This window comes from Hemibagrus wyckioides, linkage group LG20 (genome assembly GCF_019097595.1).
Source record: "Hemibagrus wyckioides isolate EC202008001 linkage group LG20, SWU_Hwy_1.0, whole genome shotgun sequence".
NCBI classification, from domain to species: Eukaryota; Metazoa; Chordata; class Actinopteri; order Siluriformes; family Bagridae; genus Hemibagrus; species Hemibagrus wyckioides.
The window spans coordinates 9,457,392-9,483,087 of NC_080729.1; the positions used below are offsets into that span (position 1 = coordinate 9,457,392).

General features: G+C 40.1%; 1 protein-coding gene across 2 annotated transcripts in view; it reads left to right on the plus strand.

The window, feature by feature from the left end:
- Window positions 1-25,696, plus strand: part of myo10 (myosin X) — a 63,485-nt gene that overhangs the window by 29,869 nt on the left and 7,920 nt on the right. The window contains exons 5-30 of one of the 2 annotated variants that reach the window (XM_058418630.1): window positions 5,198-5,332; window positions 5,497-5,621; window positions 5,826-5,839; window positions 6,237-6,321; window positions 6,637-6,740; window positions 8,126-8,255; window positions 8,600-8,718; window positions 8,927-9,073; window positions 9,254-9,354; window positions 10,516-10,582; window positions 10,704-10,796; window positions 11,633-11,701; window positions 12,329-12,411; window positions 13,631-13,739; window positions 14,304-14,384; window positions 17,498-17,622; window positions 18,355-18,469; window positions 18,594-18,700; window positions 19,067-19,288; window positions 20,495-20,534; window positions 20,649-20,678; window positions 21,803-22,699; window positions 23,231-23,351; window positions 23,441-23,684; window positions 24,644-24,739; window positions 25,378-25,471. In XM_058418630.1, coding sequence (XP_058274613.1) covers window positions 5,198-5,332; window positions 5,497-5,621; window positions 5,826-5,839; window positions 6,237-6,321; window positions 6,637-6,740; window positions 8,126-8,255; window positions 8,600-8,718; window positions 8,927-9,073; window positions 9,254-9,354; window positions 10,516-10,582; window positions 10,704-10,796; window positions 11,633-11,701; window positions 12,329-12,411; window positions 13,631-13,739; window positions 14,304-14,384; window positions 17,498-17,622; window positions 18,355-18,469; window positions 18,594-18,700; window positions 19,067-19,288; window positions 20,495-20,534; window positions 20,649-20,678; window positions 21,803-22,699; window positions 23,231-23,351; window positions 23,441-23,684; window positions 24,644-24,739; window positions 25,378-25,471 — 3,553 coding nt within the window. The remainder of the gene's footprint in view (window positions 1-5,197; window positions 5,333-5,496; window positions 5,622-5,825; window positions 5,840-6,236; window positions 6,322-6,636; window positions 6,741-8,125; window positions 8,256-8,599; window positions 8,719-8,926; window positions 9,074-9,253; window positions 9,355-10,515; window positions 10,583-10,703; window positions 10,797-11,632; window positions 11,702-12,328; window positions 12,412-13,630; window positions 13,740-14,303; window positions 14,385-17,497; window positions 17,623-18,354; window positions 18,470-18,593; window positions 18,701-19,066; window positions 19,289-20,494; window positions 20,535-20,648; window positions 20,679-21,802; window positions 22,700-23,230; window positions 23,352-23,440; window positions 23,685-24,643; window positions 24,740-25,377; window positions 25,472-25,696) is intronic. The other variant, XM_058418631.1, reaches the window with a different exon arrangement.

Consider the following 25,696-nt stretch of genomic DNA (forward strand, 5'->3'; position numbering starts at 1 on the left):
TCTAGTGACTTTTAAAAACTCCATTAAATCCTCTGATTTTTGAGTAAGCACCCCCCCCCAACACACCCACACACCTTCACATTTGCAGGTATTCAAATTGAGCTCATTTAAGTTTTTTATAATTTATACAATATGTCACTATGATATCAATATATATTATACGTTTAAAAATTAATTATTTATCATGATACAAAGGGTAATGAAATCAAAAAAGCAGAAATACAATAAAAAAAAACATGATTAAACAGAATTTTTGAAAGTCATGCCACAGATTAGAATTCTTACAGCTTTGACTTGACCGTTCTCACATGCTGAGGTTTCTTGAATTTGATCCACTCTAATGTAGTGCTGGCAGTATGCTAAGGGTCATTGTCCTGTTGGACGGTGAGCATCCATAATTCTCCCATGCAATTGGGCTGAATCCATCTTACCCTGAACCCAGACCAGTTGCTTTGTCCATGCTGATGAAAAGCATCACAGCAATATGATGCTACCACCACCATGCTTCACAATGGGATTTTGTTTTATTCTTTTTCCAAAAATGGCTGTTTTTAATGAATATTTATGTGAGATACTGTATCTTGCTCCAGGAAGTGTTTTGTGTCACCTGTGTAGATTTGTGTATACACTGAAATGCAAATAGCCAATCAGATTGCAGCCTTTATAGTAGTACTAGTCAGTAGGGTTTGTGAGGCTTGTGGGCGGAGCTTCTGACACTGAGACTAGTGCAGCAGGGTTTATGTGTTTTGTCTCAGAGGTTGAACAGGTCTAGGATACAGGGCTGTTTCTCTGTTATTCTCATCTCTTCTGACAACCAGAAACAAACCTGTCAGACCTGTTGGTTGTGAAGAGCTGCTCTGTGTGTGTATATGTATATATGTGTTTGTGTGTGTCTGTGTGTATGCCACACAGAAAAAAAACCCTTCATTTATCAGACCTACCAGCATCCCTAATATGAATTAATAATAATATGCGTTCTCCCTAATATGAATGAGGAAATGCATCAGATTTTTGGTAGCACATAGTTTAAGTACATTTCCCTTCATCTTTTGTCTTCCTGCTGATTGTGAATGTTAATTGCCTACGTACCCACTGGTAGCCCTTCTCATGACAAGATGCTTCAAGAGCTGGTTCTGGGCCAGAAAAATATTAGTTTGTGTTCTGAAATGAAAATCTGCTGATGTCAGGTGACCTAGGGATTCACATTATTTGTTGCCATGACAACTCAAGTAATATTATGGTGGAGTTGGTCTCCCTTTGCTGTAATAAGCTCCATTCTTTTGGATGGGTTTTCCACTAGATTTTGGAGCGTGGCTGTGGGGTTTGTGTTCATTCAGCCCCAGGAGCATTAATGAGGTCAGACGGTGATGTCAGATGAGAACACCTGGCATGTGTTCATTTTAAAGGTGTTCATTAGGGTTGAGGTCAGGCCTTTGTGAAGACCACTTGAGTTCTTTCAGTCCAAAATTTGGCAAACCATGTCTTCATGGATCTAACTTTGTGCACAGGGGCATTGTCATGCTGGAACAGGTTTGGACCTTTTAGTTCTAGTGAAGGGAATGTAATGCTCGATCATACAGAGACATTCTAGCAAATTTTGTGCTTACAACTTTGTGGTGTGATGGTCAGGTGTCCACATACTTTTGGGCACCTTTAAAGTTGCTGATTTTTGAAAGGAATGAAAATTTTTCATTGTCTCATGTGTTCTATGAACCCCATGATGCCTTGCTCTGCATTCACAGGAACATCATATGGCCAAAAATTGTTTGTTGAAGAAAACAGGAGTTTCATTTCATTTCATTGTCTGTACCGCTTATCCAATCTATCCTCGAGTCACGGGAGCCTGTGCCTCAGGCGTCATCGGGCATCAAGGCAGGATACACCCTGGATGGAGTGCCAACCCATCGCAGGGTACACACACACACTCATTGAAAACAGGAATATTCTTGCAAATTAATTCAAATAAAACTTTCAAAAATTCACCCCCAAGAAAATAGTTAAAAGCAATTAAAAACATATAATACAATACACAAAATTCACAATTGCTATGATATGGTGGTGTCTGAATACTATACGTTTTCAATATCACAAAAATAAGCTTTAAGTGAATATGTTCATGATCAGAAACTGCAAAGAAAGACATGAAACTAGCCCAAACATTTTGTGCATTAATGAGGCATGTTTTTATTTTTGAAAAAAGTTCACCATGATGCACTCCCACTATGATCCGTTTCAAAAGGAGCACAATTGAAGACAAGTGGCTTTACTGTCATTCCATTCATATTCATGTGACACAGTACACAGCGAAGCAACACAGCATTCCTCTAGGACCTAGGACAACATGAGACACAAACTACACAGGACTACACAAAACTAAATGAGACTGCACAAAACTACATGAGACTACACAATACTATATGAGACCATAAAGAACCACACAGTACACCATGAAGTGCAATACAATAACTACTAAAACTTCACGTGTAAAAAAAAAAACAACTCTGATTAATCACAATGGCCGTATCTGAAGCACAGCTGCTTTATTCAGCTTTCTGCTGTTAGCTAGTGACAGTGAAGCAGCTCTCTGTTGATCAGATGTGTTTGTGAATCCTGCCTTCTCCTCTTACTGAATGTGAACTTTCTGATCGCTGGGGTGATTGCTTTAACCGAAAATTGAATCAGCTGGGAAGTGCTGAGAGAGAGAGAGAGAGAGAGAGAGTTATAAACATCAGCCATTATGCTAGCATACTGGCTGAGTGTTTTTTTAAACCCCTGTAACTTATCCTGATTCTGGATAGAGAGACCTTTTATCAGAGGAAGGAGTGCAGGCTTGATTGAGTTTAAATGTTTGTTAAAGCTCATGTAATGTAAGCAGTATTTCGTGATGAATATCCTACTTTATTATGAATTTTTAAACCTCGTACAGAATGAGACGGTACACTGGCTATAGTCCTGCAGCTCTAGACAATCCTACATCACACTCTGTATCTGGTTTGCCTGAATATTTGAAATGCAGGCTGCTTAATGAAAGTTCTGTGGTTCCCTGATTAAACCACAGCAGATAGTCAGTGGAAACGGAGACAGAAAGACTTCAACACATGCCCAAAACAAAGAAAAAATCGTACAGTGCACAAAGATATGATACACACATGGCCGCTGTTCTGTTAAACACAACTAGAAACACACAATTGACTTAGACGTCTACGCATTCGAGTAAAGCGTTTAGGATTGGTGTATTTCCATATGTTAACTCTTTGTGAGCTCGGCCGCAGCTCTATTCCTGGCATCAGACCCTGCAATGTGTCAAAGGTTAAATCTCATGGTTGCCAGACAACGCTTAACTACACAAGTAGGTAAAGGTCAAAGAAAAATTTGTGAGGTTCTGGCTCACATTCAAATAAAGGCTTAAAGATCTAATCTCAGTATCTAGGAGACCAAAACTAATTCAACTAAAGGACTAGTTTATTGAAAAACACAAGAAAAAAAAACGCTATTTTATACTGAACTCGGATTTTTTCCAATCAGCAGGAACGTGTGTGACATTTAATGCTTTAACTCTGTGCTGGAGCTAAAGCAGCTAATAAGCGCACATGTACACACAGCGCAATAATAACTACAACTTCATGTGAAAAAAATCACTCACAATGGCCATATCTGAAGCACAGCTGCTTTATTCAGCTTTCTGCTGTTAGCTAGTGACAGTGAAGCAGCTCTCTGTTGATCAGATGTGTTTGTGAATCCTGCCTTCTCCTCTTACTGAATGTGAACTTTCTGATCGCTGGGGTGATTGCTTTAACCGAAAATTGAATCAGTTGGGAAGTGCTGAGAGAGAGAAAGAGAGAGAGAGAGAGAGAGAGAGAGAGACAGCTATCTAATAAGTAATGCTAATGCTTGTAATGCTGTCTAACATACACAAATATATGCAGAAATCTAATGTTACTAGCTTCAAATGACAAAATTGTGTTCCGTTATGTATATCATCTGCAGAACGTAGCTTAACTTTGTATAACTCATTTATAGATAACAAATCATCCTTTAAACACCGGTGTATAGGGTGTGCTAAGTAGCTCATTTGTTAGCACAGTTCTAATCCTACTAGAAGATGTGTAGAACAGTGTCTAAACCCGTTCCAAATTACACACAACACATTTAAACATTTAAGTCTTAGAATATTTCTACTACTCTCTTAGCTTAGAATATTCAAGTATTTGTAACATTCAAGATTCAAGATTAAGCTTTTATTGTCCTTTCAACCACATATAGCTGACGCAGTACATAATGAAATGAAACGTTTCTCCAGGACCTTGGTGCTACATAAACAACATGCAACATAAAGTTCAGACACAAAAAAACAACCACACAGAGCTAGGACAGAAGTTAGTCTTAGCTACATAAAGTGCAAAGTGTGCAACTAGGTGCAAACAGAGCAAAGACAAGACAGTGCAGAAACAATAAGTACAAAAAACAACACAAAAACAGGACACATAGCGCCGAAAAAAAACATGTGCAATGAAATGAAGTGAAACAAAATGAAATAAAATGAGGTAACTAATAAGATATGTGATTAGAACATGCAGTAGCAGCGTTTGAGGTAGTGCAAGTAGAGATAAAGATAAACATAAACATAGCAGCGGATGAAATATTAAAAAGGGTTGAGGTAGTGCAATAAGTAATAAATAATATAAGTCTGTTCACACAGGTGAGAGAAAAAGTGTGTGTGTGTGTGTAAGAGAGAGAGAGAGAGCGAGAGAGAGAGTCCATACATACAGACTTACTCACTTGCTAAATCTAACATTATAAAATATACAGTGCTAATTACAGTTAATTACAAGCTAATTACAGTAGCTTGTTGCTAAGATAAGACAAATCTGGAGTCCTACATGTTTTCCCCCACATGTTTATAGCCACATTTCCTCATTTGTGTAGCTCGTATGCACAGAATTTCGAAATCTCCGCCTGCATTTGCTGGAATATTTAGGTCATATTACAGGGCTTTTTTAAAAACAACATTAAGGAGACATTAGATTCCGTTCTGTTGTGTAAATTCTGTCGATATACCAAGAGGACTCAGACTTTCTATACTTCTAACGTCCTTTACATGAACCAGTATGTGTGGATGCGTAGGAATCACCACACCATCAAAGTCAAGGTGAAAAACTGTTGTGTAAATGTGTATGTGTGTGTGTGTGTGTGACAGTGGGGAGAGTGGTGCAGGTAAGACGGAGAGTACCAAGGTGATTCTGCGGTTCTTGTCCTTAATGAGTCAGCAGAGCCTAGAACTTTCCGCAAGACACACAACATCTCACGTGGAGGAGGCTCTCCTGGAGAGCAGGTATACACAAACACACACACACACACACACAGACACAAAATAAATGCCAAAAAATACAAGCAATGCACAATCATGATTACAGATTTACTAAATCATGTACTTTTCTGATTTCTTTCTCCCTCTGTATTCTGCTGACTGTGTGTGTGTGTGTGTTTCTTCTTCAGTCCTATAATGGAGGCATTTGGAAATGCTAAGACGGTGTATAATAATAACTCCAGCCGCTTTGGGAAGTTTATCCAGCTTCACTTCAGCCAGCGGGGAAACATTCAGGGAGGAAAGATTGTGGACTGTATCCTGTATTACGCTGAATATGATCCTCCTGAAAGATCAATACTTCCTCTGCTTCCTCTAATGCTGTGTGTGTGTGTGTGTGTGTGTGTAAAAGAGCGAGAGAGAGAGAGAAAGAGAGAGCATATGTTTGCCAGATTGCTTTTGAAAGAGCAAAATGTTTTCACTGTCTGTTAATTTTCCTTGACTTTCTCTTCCCATAAAGACTTATTAGAGAAGGTGAGCAATGAAATGTTTTATACTGTTTTGTATAGAGTGTGGGTTTGTGTGTTTGTGTGAATGTGTGTGTGTGTGTGTGTGTGTGTGTTTGTCTGCACACAGCAGTGCTTGAAATTTTGTGAACACTTTAGAATTTTCTCAAAAAATAAATGACCAGGTATAATATTTTTGTCTATTTTGTTAGATTAGGTTTATTTCGTCTACTTCTAGGATCGTTGTAAAAATCTGATGATGTTTGGGGTCATATTTATGTAGAAATTTGGAAAATTCTAAAGGTTCACATACACATACATAGTGTGTACAAAAATATAGATAAATTAATTGATTGATTGATTGATTGATTGATTGATTGATTGATTGATGACTGATAATTTTTTCTCCTCTCTCTCTTTGTCAGAATCGTGTTGTACGTCAGAACCCCGGTGAGAGGAACTACCACATATTCTATGCTTTACTGGCAGGAACCAGTGCAGAGCAGAGGGGTCAGTATGCCTTAAACTCAACACAACACCTCAGACTTTTTGTCTCCTCCTCCTTCATAGTCCTGTATTAAACAAATCATTCTCATTCTCTCTCATGGGTTTAGAACGATGATAACGGGGTTAAGCGCTGTGTAGTGTGTGTACATCTTCTGAAGCCTCTTGAGATGTTGCTGTGTTTCTAATTCAATATGTTCCTTTTGGCCTTTTAGACACAACACTGTAATGTTTTCTACATTTTCCAAATTGATTTAAATGTTCTCTCTCTCTCTCTCCCTCTCTCATTCTCTCTCTCTCTTTCACTCTCTCACTGTTCAGAGGAGTTTTCTCTGCTGCCTGCTGAGAGTTTTCACTATCTGAATCAGTCTGGCTGTGTGAGGGATCACACCATCAATGACACACACACGTTTCAGGAAGTGCTGGTAAGACACACAAATGAATAACGCAATTATATTAAAATACAGTTAAACCTAGAGAAAGGAAAAATAGCACAAATGTCAGATTTGCCATATTTGTGCAATATGTATACAATTTAATAAGATTTTGCTAACGAGGAAAATTAAATGCTATCTAGCATTTAAAGCAGATTTTCTACAAAAGTGTCTTGGTGCAGAGAATAATAAAAAAAGTCTGACTGAATAAAAATCATGACGTTTATACACCTATCAGCCATAACATTATAACCACCTGCCTAATATTGTGTTGGTCTCCTTTTGCTGCCGAAACAGCCCAGACCCATCAGTCACTGTGTATTCTGACACCTTTCTATCAGAACCAGCATTAACTACTTCAGCAATTTGAGCAACAGTAACTCGTCTTTTGGATCGGATCACACGAGCCAGCCTTCAATCCCCACGTGCATCAATGAGCCTTGGCTACCCATGACCCTGACGCTGGTTCACCACTGTTCCTTCCTTGGACCACTTTTGATAGATACTGACCACTGCAGACCAGGAACACCCCACAAGAGCTGCAGTTTTGGAGATGCTCTGATCCAGTGGTCTAGCCATCACAATTTGGTCCTTGTCAATCTCGCTCAAATCCTTACGCTTGCCATTTTTCCTGCTTCTAACATATCAACATTGAGGACAAAATGTTCACTTGCTGCCTCTAATATATCCCACCCACTAACAGGTGCCATGATGAGGAGATCATCAGTCTTATTCACGTCACCTGGTCATAATGTTATGCCTTATTGGTGTATATTACATTATTAACAGGAAAAGTGTAATCTTGCTAAGCAAAGGAAATTGCAAGCATCCAGTTCTATAATTTTATTAAAAATGTTAATTTTAATCTATTCAATCTTTATTTATCCAAAGTAATGTTTTCTTGTGGCTGATATTCATACCATAATCTTTTTGACATATATTTAGCTAAATAAATTAGTAAATGCATTTCACTATGTTAATGTTCTGAAAATGATTATTGAAATTATTAAAAGGGAAGCTTGTTTGTATAAATCAAACAATAGAACTATTATTTATTTAGAATGTTATTTTTTTCACCATTCCAAGTTTCCTGTATAATAAGACAGCTAGTCAGGGGGTTAGTGTTGGAGTTAGGGGCAGAGAGCAGCACAACACATTAGGATGAAAGTGCTATCTGCCATCTTCTGCATGCATGAGCTCACAGGCACCGTGAGGGTCTGGTATTACATGACTAAGAGTATGAGAGTCATCACTCCTGCTTATAGATCACAGCCAGATTTGCTCTCTTGGCTCAGGGCTAACACTTTTCAGTTTTCTGTCACCTCCGGTGCTTATTGGTAATGTTTGTGTGTGTCTGTGTGTGTCTGTGTGTTTAGAATGCCTTGAGGACCATGCAGTTTGGAGAGGAGAGTATCTGTGAGGTTTTGAGGCTGTTAGCTGGAATACTGCACCTTGGCAACATCGAATTTGCCACAGCCGGAGGAGCTCAAGTCGCCTCCAAAGCAGGTTTGCACTTTCTTCTCCACTTTCTCCTGTTTCTTTATGTTTTTCTTTCATTCCTATGTACCATTTTTTTTTAGATCTTTCTCATGAACATGTCCTTGCTCCCTCATTCGCTCTCTTTCTTTCTCTCATCAGGTCTTCTTTGTTAAAATCCTACACACAATACAATCCTAAAATGAAAGAATCTTTTTTATTTTTGTTTATAATTCAATCATTTCATTCAAATCAAATAATAAAGTCATATTATTAACACAATAACTCCAAATGTACAGGCTAAACAAATCTAATTTTAATATGGATTTAAGAAGTATGTATGTATTTGTGTGTGTGTGTGTGTGTGTGTTTAGCTCTAAGCAGTGCAGCGGAACTGTTGGGTTTGGACTGCACACAGTTGGCTGAAGTTCTGACGCACAGATCCATGATCCTCCGAGGAGAAGAGATCAGCACGCCACTTACTGTCGAACAGGTGACACCCACATGCACGTAGACACACTCACACACAAACACACACACAATCATATTTATTATACAGTAACTGTAAGCAGCATGTGGCTGCCTCAGACCCCAGCTTTTTAACGATGAACCTCATGATTTTCATGAGGTTCACCCAAATTGTTGATATAAAATTGATGTCTTTGTGTGTGTGTGTGTGTGTCTGTGTGTGTACATGCTAGGCCGTTGATTCCCGAGACTCCATGGCTATGGCTCTTTACTCTCAGTGCTTCACCTGGATCATCCACAAACTCAACAAACGTATCCGTGGCAACGACGACTTCAAGTCCATCGGCATCCTGGACATTTTTGGCTTTGAGAACTTTGAGGTGCCAAATCAATCTTATGATTTCTCTGTATAAATTAATGCAGACATGATAATGTATAGTGTATTTGTAAACTCTTGAAATTTTCATCACTTTTAGAACTGCTATAGTGGGACAGAGTGAGGAAGCAGACTGATGCATGATGATGATGATGATGATGATGATGATGTGTCTTTCCTTCAGGTGAATCGGTTTGAGCAGTTCAACATTAACTATGCCAATGAGAAGCTGCAGGAGTATTTCAATAAGCACATCTTCTCTCTGGAGCAGCTGGAGTACAACAGGTGTGTGTCTATGTATCACTCATGATACCCACATCCTCCCTGTGTGTGTGTGGAGTTCTCCCTGTGCTTCATGATTTTCCTCCAGTTACTCCAGTTCCCTCCCCCAGTCCCCCAGTGTTGTAGGCTGATTGACATCTCAGAATTGTCCATATTGTGAGTGTGTGTGTGTAGTTGTGCCCTGTGATGGGTTGGTACCCCGTCCACGGTGTCCTCTGCCTTGTGTCCCCTGGTATAGACTCCAGTTCCCTGTACCCATGTGTAGGATCAGTGCTAGAGAAAATGGATGGATTGATGCTACTGCACTAAAGTGGTTTTACTAAGCATAAGAATCTAAAGTCAGAAATGGTAAAATTTCGTAAAAGGCTTTTTTAAAAGAAAGGCTGTGAGACATAAATAGCCTAGATTCAATAGTTGCAGAAGAAATGAATCAGCGGACTCAAGTGCCATTAAACTTTAAAGCTATAAAAATGTAGTAATTGAAATACAGTAATACTGATGATGATATTGTTGGTGGTGTCACTACAGGGTACTTGTTTGTTTGATTTGTATACTAGATGAAATTGTTCCAGATCTCTGTACTGTTATGTTGTTAGCATCAGTAATGCTGATGTTAGTCACATGGCAGAGCATCTGAATATCATAACACTGACAGTGCACGTATACAGTACATAGTGTGTATGTGAGGTTTTCTCCGAAATGACATCAGAAAACAGCCAAAAATCTTCACCAAAATGACATGTTGTGTAAAATGACAGTTTAGCAAACACTCTGGTGAAAAGGCTGTGCAAAGATAGAAAGCTGGCCACACCTCACACAGTGCAGGTCAGGCTTTGAGTGAATTGCTACAGGTTGTAGTGAACTGGATGTCAGTACATTTGGGATGCTCCTGTGATGCAGTAGGAATGAAATCTTTAAACGCTGAAATTAAAATCTTATTAATATAATTGTGTAGGAGATATAAGAACAAAAAAAACAAACGTCCAGATTCTGGAAAGAGTGCAGTTATTAGACGTATGCGGCAGATATTTTCACCATCTGAAGGGTTTTCCCAGATCATTACACCTTTACTGTCTCTACCCTGGGGTTATTTTCACTTCTGTGTCCAACACAAAAAAGGTATTGAAATATTCTCTGTGTGCGTGTGTGTGTGTGTGTGCAAAGGGAGGGACTGATCTGGGATGATGTTAACTGGATGGACAATGGAGAATGTCTGGACCTGATAGAGAAGGTAATCTACATGCACCTGACCTGCTGCTGATTCAACAGAAAGTGAAACTGTATATGTTATGAATATCTGTACAAGTGTTTAATGCTTTTTTATCTGTATTGTGTGTGTGTGTGTGCTGCAGAAACTGGGTCTGTTAGCTCTGATGAATGAGGAAAGTCATTTTCCTAAAGCCACTGATGCTACATTGCTGGAGAAGCTCCACAGCCAACACTCTGTAAGTCTCCTAACATACACACACACACACACACACACATAGACATCAGTTGTACAGTGTAGTCTGAACTAATATGTCAGCTCTTCTGTAAAATTGTGACGTTTCCCGACACGTCTGCAGAAAGTGAGCCTGGGACATCTGAGCCTAATAATTAGAGATCTGCTCATATTTTCCCTGTGGGTTGTAGCTGTATATATATATATATATATATATATATTAGTGTAGTCCAGCAGGGGGCAGTAGACTAATGCATGATTTTTGGCACTATGCTGCAGCATGAACACAAAGTACAGACTTGTTTTTTTCATTCTCGTTAAGCTCTGTCCTGCAAGGCCACCTGGGAAGAACAAGAGGACATAGAAGGCAACTTTTATTGTGCAATGAATTATCTCAGCTTGGAACAAGGACCAATAAATTCAACACTGCAGCATTCATAAAATGAAAAACCATAAAGTTATTTACATAATCATTATTGTTTTAATGTAATAAACTCACTGTTTGTGACTCACACGTAGACCATATAGAGTTAAAGTTTGGCTCAGGCTTCTGTCGTATGCCATTGTTTTGCCACAATGAATTCTGGGGCTTCTGGTGGGTTCGGGGCGCTCAGGTCTGAATTTGATGCATCCTCGGTATGAAGAACACATCTGAGTAATTTCATGCATCTTCAGCTGCTTGTGTTCTTGATTATTAGAGCTGAGGTTTGGCGGTGGATGTTGATGTAAAGCGAGGGTACATATTGTGAAGCAGCTTGTTTATGAACACAACTGTAGTTAGTATTTGTGATTGAAACACTAGTCTCACCTCACTCTTCCCTCTGTGTCTTTTTCTCACAGAAAAACCCTTTCTACGTAAAGCCCCGAGTTGCTGTGCACTACTTTGGAGTGAAGCACTATGCAGGAGAGGTAAGATGTACTAGCTCTTGCACTGTATGTGTTCAGTATCTCTAGTTAACAATCTCATGTGAGTTTATAAAGTGAGTTCCTTGTGGGTCTGTGAAGAGATTTAGCATTCTGTGGTCAGCTAGGGTCTGGGGTCAGGGTGAATACTCATCGTTTTATCTTTTTGCATGGAGGCCATTTTGGTTTGGTGGTTAGCACCTCCAGGGTTGGGGTTTCATTCCCGCCTCCAGCCTTCGTTTCACCCATGTGTGTGTGTGTGTAGAGTTTGCATGTTTGGAGTTTGCTCCCTGTGCCTCAGGGTTTTCATCCGGTTACTCTAGTTTCCTCCCCCAGACATGTCTGCAGACACGTGTTGTAGGCTGACTGGCATCTCTAAATTGTCCGTATTGTGTGAATGGGTGTGTGTGTGCGATGGTGCCCTGCGATAGACTGGCATCCTGTCCGGGCTGAACCCTGCCCTGTGCCCCAAGTCTCCTGGGTTAGACTCCAGGTTGCAACCCAGTAGTATAAGCAGTGTAGAGAATGGATTATATTGTTTTAGTTACCTTAGTCGCGGGCTTTATTTACTCTAAGGTTTGTGTGCCTCCATGCTGGTGTGTGTGTGTGTGTTAAATATTCTGATGTCTCTAGGTGGTGTATGACGTGAGAGGGATCCTGGAGAAGAACAGAGATACTTTCAGAGATGACATCCTCAACTTACTCAGGGATAGCAGGTGTGTGTGTGTGTGTTTGCGTGTGTTTGCGTGTGTGAGGGTATTAAATATTAAGCAGTAGCAATAATTCTAGCAATAATTCTAACATTCTGGTAGCTGACTAGTCATCTTTTCCATAGTTAAAGCAAAAACTTTAGTTAAAAATTACAACCTGAGCACATGTTACCATCTTCAATGCTTTTTACACAGTTAATGATGAAATTAAATAAATCAGTGCAGAGGAATAATACATGTGTGTATGATCTACCTGCAGAGCCAGGAGAGCTTTTCACACTTTCACAGTAGTTCACGTTGTCTCATGTAACAGAAACAGAATCCTGGCTTGTTTGACATTTCACACTGCTCATACTTTACCCAGAGTTGACAATCAATCCTGGCTATTTGTAATGGTGTGTGTTTACACTGTACATCCCTAAACGCTGAGTTTATGTTTTTATCTCCATATTTGCCGAGTCAGTAGCCATGACTGGATAGTCTCGTGTAGCCAGAGCTTCAGACTGACAGCAGAAGGTCTGGACTCCATAGCAGCTTTTATTGGCTAAGGACCGTCCAAGAGGACATGTGACTGACATGTGAAGCAACCAATCACAGTTTGTTTGTTTAGAGTCCTGTTCAACAGTCATGAAAATGTAAAGTTTCTACAAAACAGACAGGTGTGCAACCAGAGATCCTTCATTTAAGAAAGTGCAAATTAACATCTGTGAACTTCACGTTATTTAGAAAATCCAGTGATTAGCTGATCCTCATAATCGCTCATTATTAGAGCTGTAAACACGACGACTTCCTTCTTTCATGAGGGAAGTGAAGCATCATGATGGCTTTGTTTCCAGGCATCCATGTGTTGTAATATCTGATTAGGTGTCTGATATTAAGCGTCTAGACATAAGATCCTAACACGTTTGACACCACAGTGTGGGGTTAATACTGAAAAAGCGCCATGAACGCCAGGTAACTGCAGGTGAACAGCAGTGTTAACCCCTCTTCTAATTACAAGTGTGAAATGTTCCTCTTCCCGGAGTTAAAAGCAGTTTAGACTGATAGAACCCGGGGTTAAGAGCTCTATAGTGTGTGTATGTGATTTGCAGACTTATGAGATGTTGTTGTGTTTCTAATTCAGTATGTTCCCTTTGCCCTTTCAGACACGACAATGTAATGTTTACTACATTTTCCATATTGACTTAAAGGTTTCTCTCTCTCTCTCTCTTTCTCTCTCTCTCAGTTTGGATTTCGTGTATGATCTGTTTGAGAGGATGAGTAGCAGGTGTGGGCAGGACATGATGAAAAGCAGCTCACAGCACCGCAGGCCAACCGTCAGCTCTCAGTTTAAGGTGAGCAGCTACAGAAATGCTCAAAGTTTATAGACATGAGAGGGAAGGCGGTTGAAACACACATAACACTTATAAACAAATAGACTTTGAAACATTTCCTTTACGCAAGGAATGTTATTATATTTTTCAAAGCATAATATCAGCTTTCAGAATATCAGCTAATGAGGATCAGGTTCTGGTGTGCAGCTTGTTATGTATCTGTACTTGTAAAAATAGGTTAACAAAATTGGCATATTTTGTGACTTACATTTCTCTTGACACTGAACAGTAACATGGCCACTACATCACTGTAACTAATGCCGTTAGGCAACATGGGGTCCGTTTTAATAGTGTTCTGTAAAGCTAGCCAATGCATGGTGGTGTTAGCATTTCTTCATCATCAGGGTGTAATAAGTAATAAGCATCATTACTCTTACTCTCAATTTATCTCAATACATTAAGAAATATAAAAGCTGTATTCAGGAATCACTTTTAGAGTAGATTCTGTAGTCGAACATCAAATCATCTCATATTAAGCTTTTACTCTGTTTACACAATCTCACCATGTTTATTTCTCCTTACCAGAATTCTTTGCACTCACTGATGTCCACCCTGAGCACATCCAACCCTTTCTTTGTGCGATGCATCAAACCCAACAACAAGAAGGTACACACACATGTACACACACACACATAACATACACACACAAATGCAAACACATGCACACACACACACACACACACACACACGCATGTGCACATAGACACGTACACATGCACACACACACGTGCACATAGACACGTACACACACACCCATGCAAACACATGCACACACACATACATATATGCAAATACACACACACACGTGGTTAAGTTATTTTTCCAGTGTTACAGAGATGACTGATGGAGATTGTGGTTTGGGGAATTTAAGCATTTTTCTGTAGTGACTGGATTGAATCAGTCAGATTTAGTAAGAGATATCTAGATTCTTTTAAACTTTTAAGCCAAACTCTGTTGTAAGCAGTCATGTATAAACAATTTATATTCAGCTACTAGATTTTTTCTTATGCATTTATCTACTTATACACATGTACAGTACGTGTATCTGTTAGTAACATTTATATTAACCCTTTGCTTTTGGGGTTTTCTCCGGGTTCATCGGATCCCCCCCATTCCAAAGACATGCATTTTAGGCTGCATGGCATCTATAAATTGTGTGTAGTGTACAAATGGGTGTGTGTGTATGTGTGTGGATTGTGGATTGTGTCCTGAGATGTGTTGGCACCGTGTCCAGATTGTCCCCCACCTTGTGCCCCGAGTCCCCTGGGGGAGACCACAGGTTCCCTGTAAGCATTCAGTACACAGGATAGATGGATGGACATATTTATTTACTTTGACATTTTTTACTTTGAGTAATTGATAGAAGCTCTTTTACAGAGACTCTTACAGAACTTACACAGTCTGTCTCTCTGTAGAGTTTCATTAAAGTAATACGAGTTTAATTAGTATTATTTTCACTTCAGTTTATCAGTTGTAGTTTTTTGTTTTGTGTGTGTGTGTGTCAGATAACAAGAGAGAGACAGAAACACAGTGACATGCATTTTTGAAAGTAAACAGCCAAGCCTTCCTTGGCCCAAATTTTACCCACAATCCTCTGCCTGACACCCTCCCAACAACACACACAAATTAGCCCAGCATGGATCTGAGCACCATGGCAACCAGCAGTGGCTGAAAGAGATCAGAGCTGTGTATTGTGTGAAGTGTGTGTGTGTGTCTGTGTAAGAGAATGAGTGGGGCAGAACAGTGGTCAATTAATAACTGACTCTTGTGGAGCTGCACACTTGCTTCCAGGCTGAGACGCAGCGCTGCAGGATGAGAGGAGATATTCCAGGTTACGGTATGAGTTTCTACATCACTCAGCACAGGTGTGTGTTCAGAGAGGATTTTGAACAGGATCTCGGTGGATGCATCATGCAGGTGTTTTTATCAGGGGTAGCTTTCCTTTGTCTGTAGTTTATCTCTGTTTTATCTGAGGCATTTTAACTGTTTTTATTAAATATCCTTTTTCTGTGATTGTTGTGATTGCTGGGAAAGCTTGCTGTTTTGGTGTCTGCTCGATGTAGTGGAATGTTTGCTCACCTTAATAGAAAGTGCACCCGAGCGTCTGAGTGTTATTAGCCTAATAATGTTAAGAACAGAGACTTTCAGTTAGAGCAGTAAGTACAGAGCAGATTTAGTAAAACTACTAAATGCAATTAATCACTTTATAACTTGTTTCATTAGTAACTATATTTCTGTTGATGTGAGAAAGTGATCTGGACTGCTGTGGATAAAATCACTTGGAGACCATGATGCCATTATACTGCTGTTACAGAAGTTGGTTTTGCGCTCGGGTCTCCATCACTGGACATTTGACATCAGGAAGAAATTGATAAGTGATAAAAATGTAATGAATTCAGAAATTACTGATTTATAAGGTGCTGAAAATTTCCTGGTTACATAGCTCCACTTGACTATATCCAGCTGTATTATTTATAATCACCCTGTCCAGTGTCACCTAGATGAGGATGGGTCTTTTGAGTCTGGTTCCTCTCAGGGTTTCTTCCTCATATTATCTCAGGAAGCATTTCTTGCCACTGCTGCCTCAGGCTTGCTCATTAGAGATAAATATTAATTTTATTCATTTCAGTCATTTTTTCTGAAATTTTATATTTCTGTAAAGCTGCTTTGTCCATTGTTAAAAGCGCTATATAAAATTGAATTGACTTGTATTGAATGCTAAAGAGTTGTGGTCGGGGTGTGTGCTTGTCTTAAATCTTTCTATTGACCACTAGTCTTCAGAAAAACCTCCACCTCCCCCACCTCACTGACATCCACCCCCATCTACACACACACACACACACAAACACACACACACAGAAACCCAGGGAGAGACATCATAGCTGACTGCAGTGTGACGCTTGTTGCATGTATCAGTATGTTAATGAGGTTGTGTGCGAGTGAGACTGTGGTTGTGTGTGTTACGTTTGTGTATTCTGTACTGAAGCTCATCAGTGTGAGCTTCTATCGACCCTCACAGAGCTCCATTCATCACAGATCTGTCCATCTCACTGGCTTTCTTCAGTCTCTGCACCTCTTCCTTCCATGGGCAGAGATTGACATTTAGTCAGGGCAAGATTAGCAGCGTACAGAGCAACCCGTTTTTGACCTCACGCCCACACAGGTCAAAGGTCACTGGAGTCTGGATTGTGGGGTTCATTCCTAAATGAATCAACTCTTTTTTTGCTATTGTACGGGTTCTTGGACAGAAAGGGGAACTTTCAGGAGGATTTACAGTTTTGCGTTGGAGTGTTTGTGGATGTCGCGAGCGGACATTCAGCCTTCATTATTAAACCACTTAAAGTGAAGTGAATGTGTCCATTAAGAGGAAGGAAAAATGTTTTACTGTAGAAGGATTGGAGAGATATTACGGACAAACCAAACAGGGGATATTTTTTTTAGTCCTGAAAAAAGAAAGACAAGTTAAATATGTGTGTGAACTGTGTTTTGTATTTAGAGAGAATTATATTAGCCCTTAATCAGTGCTGTCTATGAAATGCACACTTTATCATCAGTCATGTTGATTCTCTCTCTCTCTCTCTCTGTGCAAGCTTTCAAATATGTAACAAGCTTCCCAAAATATTTTTAAGAATATATTATTAACATACCAGCACTTTCACATTTTCTTACCCTTCATTGTAAAACAGATGGATTAAAAAAAACGCTTTTTTCCTTTCCAGATGCCAGATCAGTTTGATCATTCTGTGGTGCTGAACCAGTTGCGTTATTCTGGCATGCTGGAGACAGTGAGAATCCGGCGTGCTGGCTTTCCTGTTCGGAGAACTTTCCAGGATTTCTGCAGCAGGTCTGTCCCTCTTTCTCATAATTAGTTAAAGTGCAGATGTTTATATTAGCTTCTGCATTTCTGAGTCTGAGCTCACCGGTTGCTGTACATGTATCTGTGTGGGTTTACTCCATGTTCTGCAGTTTCCTCCATAACTCAGTAAATCATTCTGCTAACTGGATATGCTATGCTAATTTACCCCTCAGTGTGAAACAGCATGTGTTCAGTAACCTGTGAGAAAGCCTGGTGTCCCATTCTGGGTGTATTCTGGCTTCTAGTGTTCCCCAGACAGGTTCCAGAACTACAAACACCAGATCAGGATAAAGCATGTACTTAATAAATGAACTTCAACTTGACACTCAAATTGTCACTAATTTAACTCAAATCCCTTTCTGTTATTGAAGCATTACTATTATATTATTAATATGTACTCAGTTGCCAGATTATTTATTTATCTCATCAGTGGAGTTCATCTCTGACCAGAAACGGACCAAATGGCCCGATACACTCAGATCTGTTTTACACAAACTAACGTTATTTTGACACCAGAGAATTGGTCAGCTGGTGTTTCGGACCATTCTGCTACATTCACACGTACAGAGACTTACAGAACGACGAAGCGACTGGAGATCATTCATTTTCCAAGTAAAATAAGCAAGAGCAACCGCTGCTAGGAACTAGATGTGGGCATGTCCAGTGACATGACAAAGTTGAAAAAAGTTTAACTTTAAAATATTTTTTTATTTTTATCAGGTACTATGTGTTAATGAGAGATGTGGCCAAGTGTGGTGACCCCAAGGAGGCTTGTCTCCAGCTGCTCCGCCTCTACGACAGCAGCAGTGCAGAATGGCAGCTGGGAAAGACGAGGGTGAGAAACGCGCTTCCATTACACCTTTATTATGTTTTCCAGTGTTTAAAATGTTCCTTCATTTGTTCTCATAGACTCAGTTTGTTCATGTGTGTGTTTGTGATTTGTTGCTTTGCGCTGGTAGGTGTTCCTAAAGGAGTGTCTGGAGCTGCGATTGGAAAAGAAGCGGGAGGAAGAAGTGCTTCAGGCTGCAGCCATTATACAGGCCTATCTGCTGGGTTACAGAGCAAGGTAAACACTTCCAGTTACATAAACACACAGATTACAGTCTCAGAATATATTTACAGTGTATATGACATGTTTTGTCAGATATCTCACACAGACAGGTGACAAATTAAAATGAAAAGTGGCTCCAATTGACATCATACAGAAACAGGTCACTGCAAAGACACTCAGAAGTTATACTGGTGTATTGTACCATTCTGATGAAACATTTCTCTCCAGACAAAGCTCCCATTCACAGGGCACAAGCCACACTGAAGGGTTTAATGAGTGTGAGAATGATGCAAATCACATGCTTTTTCCTTTAAATTGTCGCCCGTCTGTAGCCGACTCTGAAGTTCAGAGCTGTACATGTTTTCTCTTTGCGGCCTGTAGGAGGCAGTACAAGCGGCTGCTGCAGAGTGTGCTAGTCATCCAGAAGAACTGGAGGGCTCTTTTCTGGCGCAGACGCTTCTTGATGCTTCGCTGGGCCTCCATCACACTCCAGAAAAGAGTTAGAGGTCAAAGGGCACGGCAGCTCTACGCACAGCTGCTTGAGGAGAGGAAAAGGAGGATGGAGGAAGAGCGAAGACAAAGAGAAGAAGAAGAGCGAGAGAGGTGGGTGGGACATTCTGGAGGAGCTGAAATAAAAGACTCACCAAGACATTACTATGGTGATTTTGTCAGGGGAGGTTTATGTGAATGTCTTGCAAACTTATAGGGGAGGGACCGGGTTGGCTTACACCTGCAAACATGGCACATGGTCATTCCACTGATCTGTAATCTATTGTCCTAGCAGACTACCTGTGTCCAGGTGCAGGATGATAGGTTTTTTTTTATTAACTCAGGTAATCCAAATGAGATTCAAGGTCAGGGTCAAGATGCAGGTAGGGGTCAGACGATCAACAAACAATGTAAACAAGACTAGCAAGTTGCAAAAACTAGAAACAACTTCAAAACCAGACGAGCAATAAACAATCACAGGCTTGTGATAATTACTGGTGAAAGACGACACAGTGTGTGTGAGCAGTGGTCAGCAATGGCTAAGGTCCAGGCATGTGCAATCAGTAACTAGTTAAACTAGTTAAAAAGTGAATGTGTTTTGCTGTGTCCCAATTCACCTACTATTCATCCTAGACAGCATATGTGGTTAGAATGAATGTGTCCCAAATCATAATATGTTGAAGTGAGTATCATAAAAACTACGCGGATGCTCATCTATTTCTGGATTTCGTGTATATCTGTGAACACTTTCTCAGCTAATTACCAGCAGCTCCTTGTGTGATGGTTTAGGGGTTTGGGGACTGTTTGCCTCATTGCATTTTAGATGCATTTTGGAGAGGTGGAAATGATATATGGAAAAATAAATGAGTTAAATTAAATAATAGAGTATAAATAATATAAGCAATAATGAATGACGAAAAGCTGAAATGCAGTGAGGATTTTGTTTATGTTGTCAGTATGTCAATTGTCTTCACTAAAAGAGTGGATACTTTTAGTGCATAGTAAAAGTAAGTGAATTGGGACAGAGCATTAGTGATGGCTGATGTTCTAGTCCTTGATGGTAGGCTGTACTGTAATCTGGGAGTTGTGCTTCAGGTGTATTCATGACATGTACAGTACTGTGGCCCTGTGTGTGGTGTTACCGGACTGCATTAACATCTCTTACATTAAAATAAGATCTGCATTAATATCTCTTCCGTTGTTAAAACAAGTTTCAGGTTTCAATTCTGTCCCAGTTAGCTTCACTGTGCTTTTAATTGAACTGGGGTTCGGGTTTGATTTTTCAATTTTAATGCTGCGTTCACCTGCTGTTTTGTTTAGAGAGAGACAGAGACTGGAGATGGAGCAGAAGGCTCGAGAGGTGAGTGACTGTTTCCTCGCAAATTAAATGAAAAAAATTAATGAATAATAAATGTTTGACATGAACATAGCAATTACAACATCCTACATTCTACATCTTTTCTTTTCACTTCAGCTAATGCAAATCCATCAGGAATGTAATAAGGTTAGTATAATAATAATAATGATAATGATAATAATAATAATAATAATAATAATAATAGCAAAGTCCTATGGTTAAAAAAAACCTGAGAGAGCACTGCAAACATTTTCCGCTGGCCTGCTCTGTGTCCATAAAGTTTCTAAAACAACAGTTCCAGGCTGAATTTAGTTTTTAGAGTTCACACTCCCACAGAATATCAGACACACTCCCTCAGATTTGGCTTTTAAGCCATGATGTAAACAAGGGTTTAAAAGGGACTTTTTTTAAACCAATTTTTCCTGGGGCCGGGGTGGGGTATGGGGAGCATCTTGGGAAGTTTTATAAGAGTTTAAAGTGTTTTAAGAGTTTTAAGTTAAAGTTTATCTCTGTCATGTCTTTTCTCAATTTATTCAGCTTTTTCTTTCTGTAAAACAGAAAGAAAGAAAAAAAAATATATATATATATATATATATATATATATATATATATATATATATATATATATATATACGTATATATTTTTAAATGATTTAATTATGTATAGGGGTGAGTGAGGGGACTGGAGACCCTCGTCTCAGTGTACACAGAACTGAAGCTCTCTCCTGCAGGACACTTTTACTTTATGCTTGTGAATAGTTTTGCGTGTAATTCACAGAACCTTACACCCATTTTAATGAGCATGCTCTTAATTACAACTCTGTGTGCTTATGTCAGCAAACTTTAACGCTTTCTATTAAAGATATTGATTAAGCTCTAATTTCAGAGTTTGAAGAATTGAGGAAGAAGTGCACAGTTGTTTCTTTTATTGACTGATTTATTTTACTGTTCATATAACCTCAGCTACTTACCATAGAATGCTGTTTGTATAGGATAAAACATGATCTCTGCCTACTGCCATAGTTCACAGTCATTTATACTGGTTTGGCAAGTATTGGGGGCTGTTACCATGGTAACACAGTAGCCTATTTGTATAAGGAAAGAGTTAGATTTTTGAGTCTATTTTCTCTTATCTAACTTTCTCAATAATAATTATGGTTTATGTTAATGATCGAAATTTATGTCCAAGAATGGTCTTTAAAAAGTGTGGATTCAATCCACTCTGTAAGTGAGGCAGGCTGGATAATACATTTTTTGTCACATGTTTACAGGCAGAAGAGGCACTGAGAGTAGAGGAGGCTCTGCGAATTGAGAGAGAGAGGGAGATTCTCCGAAATCCTTCAGAGTCATCATGTGTTCTGGATGAGAGCAAGCCCTCAGAGCAGACCCTGGAGAATGAGGTTTTTGTGGAAGAAGCCCGTCCCAGTGAGGCTTCACAAGTGGAGGAAATCCTGCGTCTAGAGCGTGAGATCGAGGGACTGCGGAGGCTGAAAGAGACACGGGAGCAGACTCTGACTGCACATTCTCTGGCACGTCTGCAGCACCTGCGCGATCAGGAGCTACTCAGGCTGGAGGAAGAGGCCTGCAAGGCAGCACAGCAGTTCCTCTCCTCGCTCAACTTCCACGAGATCGATGAGTGTGTGCGCAACATCGAGAGCACCTTAGTGTTGCAGGATTGCTCCGAAAACAGTGAACAAGAGAGGAGGAGAGGTGGGGATGAGGAGGAGGTGGATGAAGGATTGGGAGGGGATGAGGAAGGCTTTAAAGATTCGCCGAACCCCAGTGAGCACGGTCACTCGGACGGCCAGCGCACCAGTGGGATCCGTACCAGCGACGACTCGTCTGAGGAGGACCCATACGCCAATGACCGTGTAGCTCCACCCCCAGTCCCACCCACAAACGTGCCCACAGCCTATCATGGACTAGCCTGTATCAGAGACAGCCCCTACTGTGGGGTACAGCAGGAAGAGGACCTGATTCCACCAGATGAAGACTCAGATTACGATGCTGATGAGTATGATGAAGGCGGTATTGTCCTGCCTCCCAGCATGTCCCTGTCTGTGTTCCAGACTAGCAGCTGGTCACATGACCAGCGGAGCTCCATGGCGACAAGCACCAGTGCTAGCTCAGGGGCATACAGGTTCAGCTCTGAAGGAGCACAATCATCAGTGAGTCTCACACATAAACACACATGTGTACACAATTATTTCTACATACACACAAAAAGGCATGCTGTGTATGAATGTGTATAGGGGTTATGTGGTGCTTTGTAAAGCAATTACAACTTTCATTCTTTCATCTTCAGTTACATCTTTATTGTGGTCAGTGGCATGATGGTTTAAATGACTAATTTGTTTAGATTTTGACCAATTAAGCTTGTCGGAAAATATTGCATGTAGGTTCAAACAGTGCTGAAATATAGTCATCAGTCCAGTTCAGGATTTTGTTCTGGTTTTATTTTATTGATTGATTGATTGATTATTTATTTTTGTGAAAAGTACTTGAATTGATGAAATGGAAAACAAAGGACTCTTCTTTTAAATCATATAGTTATTCGTCTAACTATATACCTTGTATCTTTTATTTCAGTTGAGTTTCCAGAGTGATTCATAATAAAGTTCTGTGAATGATGTGGTTTAATCGGAATAACTGAAAGTTTTTAAGGGGTTAACACACACTCTCTCGCTTTATTTCTTCAGTTCGATGACAGCGAGGATGACTTTGACAGGTTTGATACGGATGACGAGTCGTCTTATCGTAGAGATTCGGTCTACAGCTGCGTCACTCTACCTTACTTTCACAGCTTCCTCTATATCAAAGGTAAAATACAGCCATCTCTATTCCCTCCTCATTACTTCTCCTTTCACTGCTGTGTTGCTGACCTGTGTGTGAATGTGTTTGTGCTGCAGGTGGGCTGCTAAACTCATGGAAGCGCCGCTGGTGTGTGTTGAAGGACGAGACGTTCCTGTGGTTTCGGAGCAGGCAGGAGGCTCTGAAGCAGGGATGGCTGCTTAAAAAGGGAGGAGGCTTGTCAACTCTCTCCCGCCGCAATTGGAAACGCCGCTGGTTTGTCCTACGCCAGAGTAAACTCATCTACTATGACAACGATGCTGAGGAGAGGATGAAGGGCATGCTGGACATGCATGAAGCGAGGTAAGGGCACACCCTGAGGACACTGCAGACCATGGTGTACTTTACAGAGTGTGTGTGACACTGCAAAGGTTAATGCAAGACAAGGAAAGGATCATGGTACACTGTCCGAGTTTCACACAGCATGTACTGTAGGATGCGACCAGGGTGAAGAGCAAGGGTATATTATAATGGTGCATGAATGTAAAGTACCAAACTTTTAAGGGAATAAAATATAAAAGCACAACAGAATGGCTTAGTGCTTAATGCAAATGGAGTACTGAGTAGGAAAGGCCCTCAGGCACACTCCAAGTGAAGTGCAGGTTAAATAAGGGAACACAGGAAAGACACTGCAGTAAAGATAAAGCGAATACACACTGCCTGACGTGTGCTCTCACAACGAATCTCAATTTCTTACATAATTAGATAACAATGGGGGTACAACAAATAAGGCAAGTTTTGTTCCTTAAGCACTGAAAAACCCAACACACTGTTCTGTGTCACAGTAGCGAGGCTGAGACAGATGCAGCTGCAGGTGAGGCAGGTTTAATGACACAACATCCAAATCCACAGGCAAACTCAGGGTCAGTGAAAACAAGCAATATCCAAACTGTAGAAACTGAGCAAAGACAATAATTAGTAACCAGATACCAGAAAGAAGATGGTAACACAGGTAAGCTATGGCAGTGTGGAAGCTAAAACACACTGAGTATATAGATCACAAGTGCTGGAAGTGTAAGAGTCTCTTTAAAGTGAAGTGTGAGTGAGTGTGTGATTGGAAACAGGTCATCTTCACCACTGGCTTTCTTTTTTTTTCCGTATCACGCATCAGATCATCTGTTGTGTTTGTCACCAGTCCAGCATAGTCAAACACACAAACTGCAAACACATCATCACCAGTGTCATGAGCATGCTACTAGAAGCACATATTCTAGACAGTGTAAGAGATATAATGTCTCGCCCTCTTTTCTTTTGCTTGTTAGAGAGGTCATTGATAACACAGGGAAGGAGAACGGAATCGATATCGTGATGCCAGAGAGAACATACCATCTTATAGCAGATAACGCAGAGGATGCCAGGTAAGAGTGTGTGTGTAAATGCACATCCGTCTGGTCTGTCCCTGTGCTCTACATGCTGTGTGTGTGTGTGTGTTATTAGCCTCTTTGACAAATCCAATAATGTCTTCATCAACCCTACTAATGATTTTTCAAGACTAAAAAGCTTAGGCGTTTATAAACAGTCAAATTTGTTAAATAATAAGCCTTATATGAGAAAATGGAAAGTGAATTGATGAACCTCGTTCATAAAATAAATCCGTGATAAATAAATTTTTTTAAGATAAGACTGGATAAGATTTGGCTGCAAAATGTTGCCTTGCATGAGTATTTATCCCTTGAAATCGTCCACATATTGTAGTGTTATAATCTGTAACAGAAATGAATTTAATTGGGATTGAACGTCATGAATCTGCACAAAATCATGGAAGTGGGAGAAAATATGGTTAGTGTATGTAAAAAGTAAAAACATAAAAATTGTGATTGCGTAAGTATTCACCCCCATTGCTGTGAAACCCTTAAATTAGTTCAGGAGTCATAATTAGTTAAAAGAAGTTGATGCGTGTGTGAAGTGTCACTTGAGCATGGCATTAACACACCTGTTACTGGAAACAAAATCATAGACAAAGCAGATAATAATTGTTTCTCCTCACACTCCATAGCCACTGGTTCAGTGTGTTGAGTCAGGTGCACACTTCCACTGAACAGGAAATCAGAGAGATGCATGACGAACAGGCCAACCCTCAGAACGCTGTGGTGAGTACACAGACATATTCTCTGATGTGATACACACACATACCACACAGACATAGACAAGCAGTGTACATGCACACACACCCAGCTCACATGTAATAGCATATTTGAAGTGCTGGTGATATTATAGTGTAGCAGTACAATAGCAATGCTAACCTCGAGCTGTGAGACAGACTGTTTTAAATCACACACACACACACACACACACACACACACACACATGGTAAT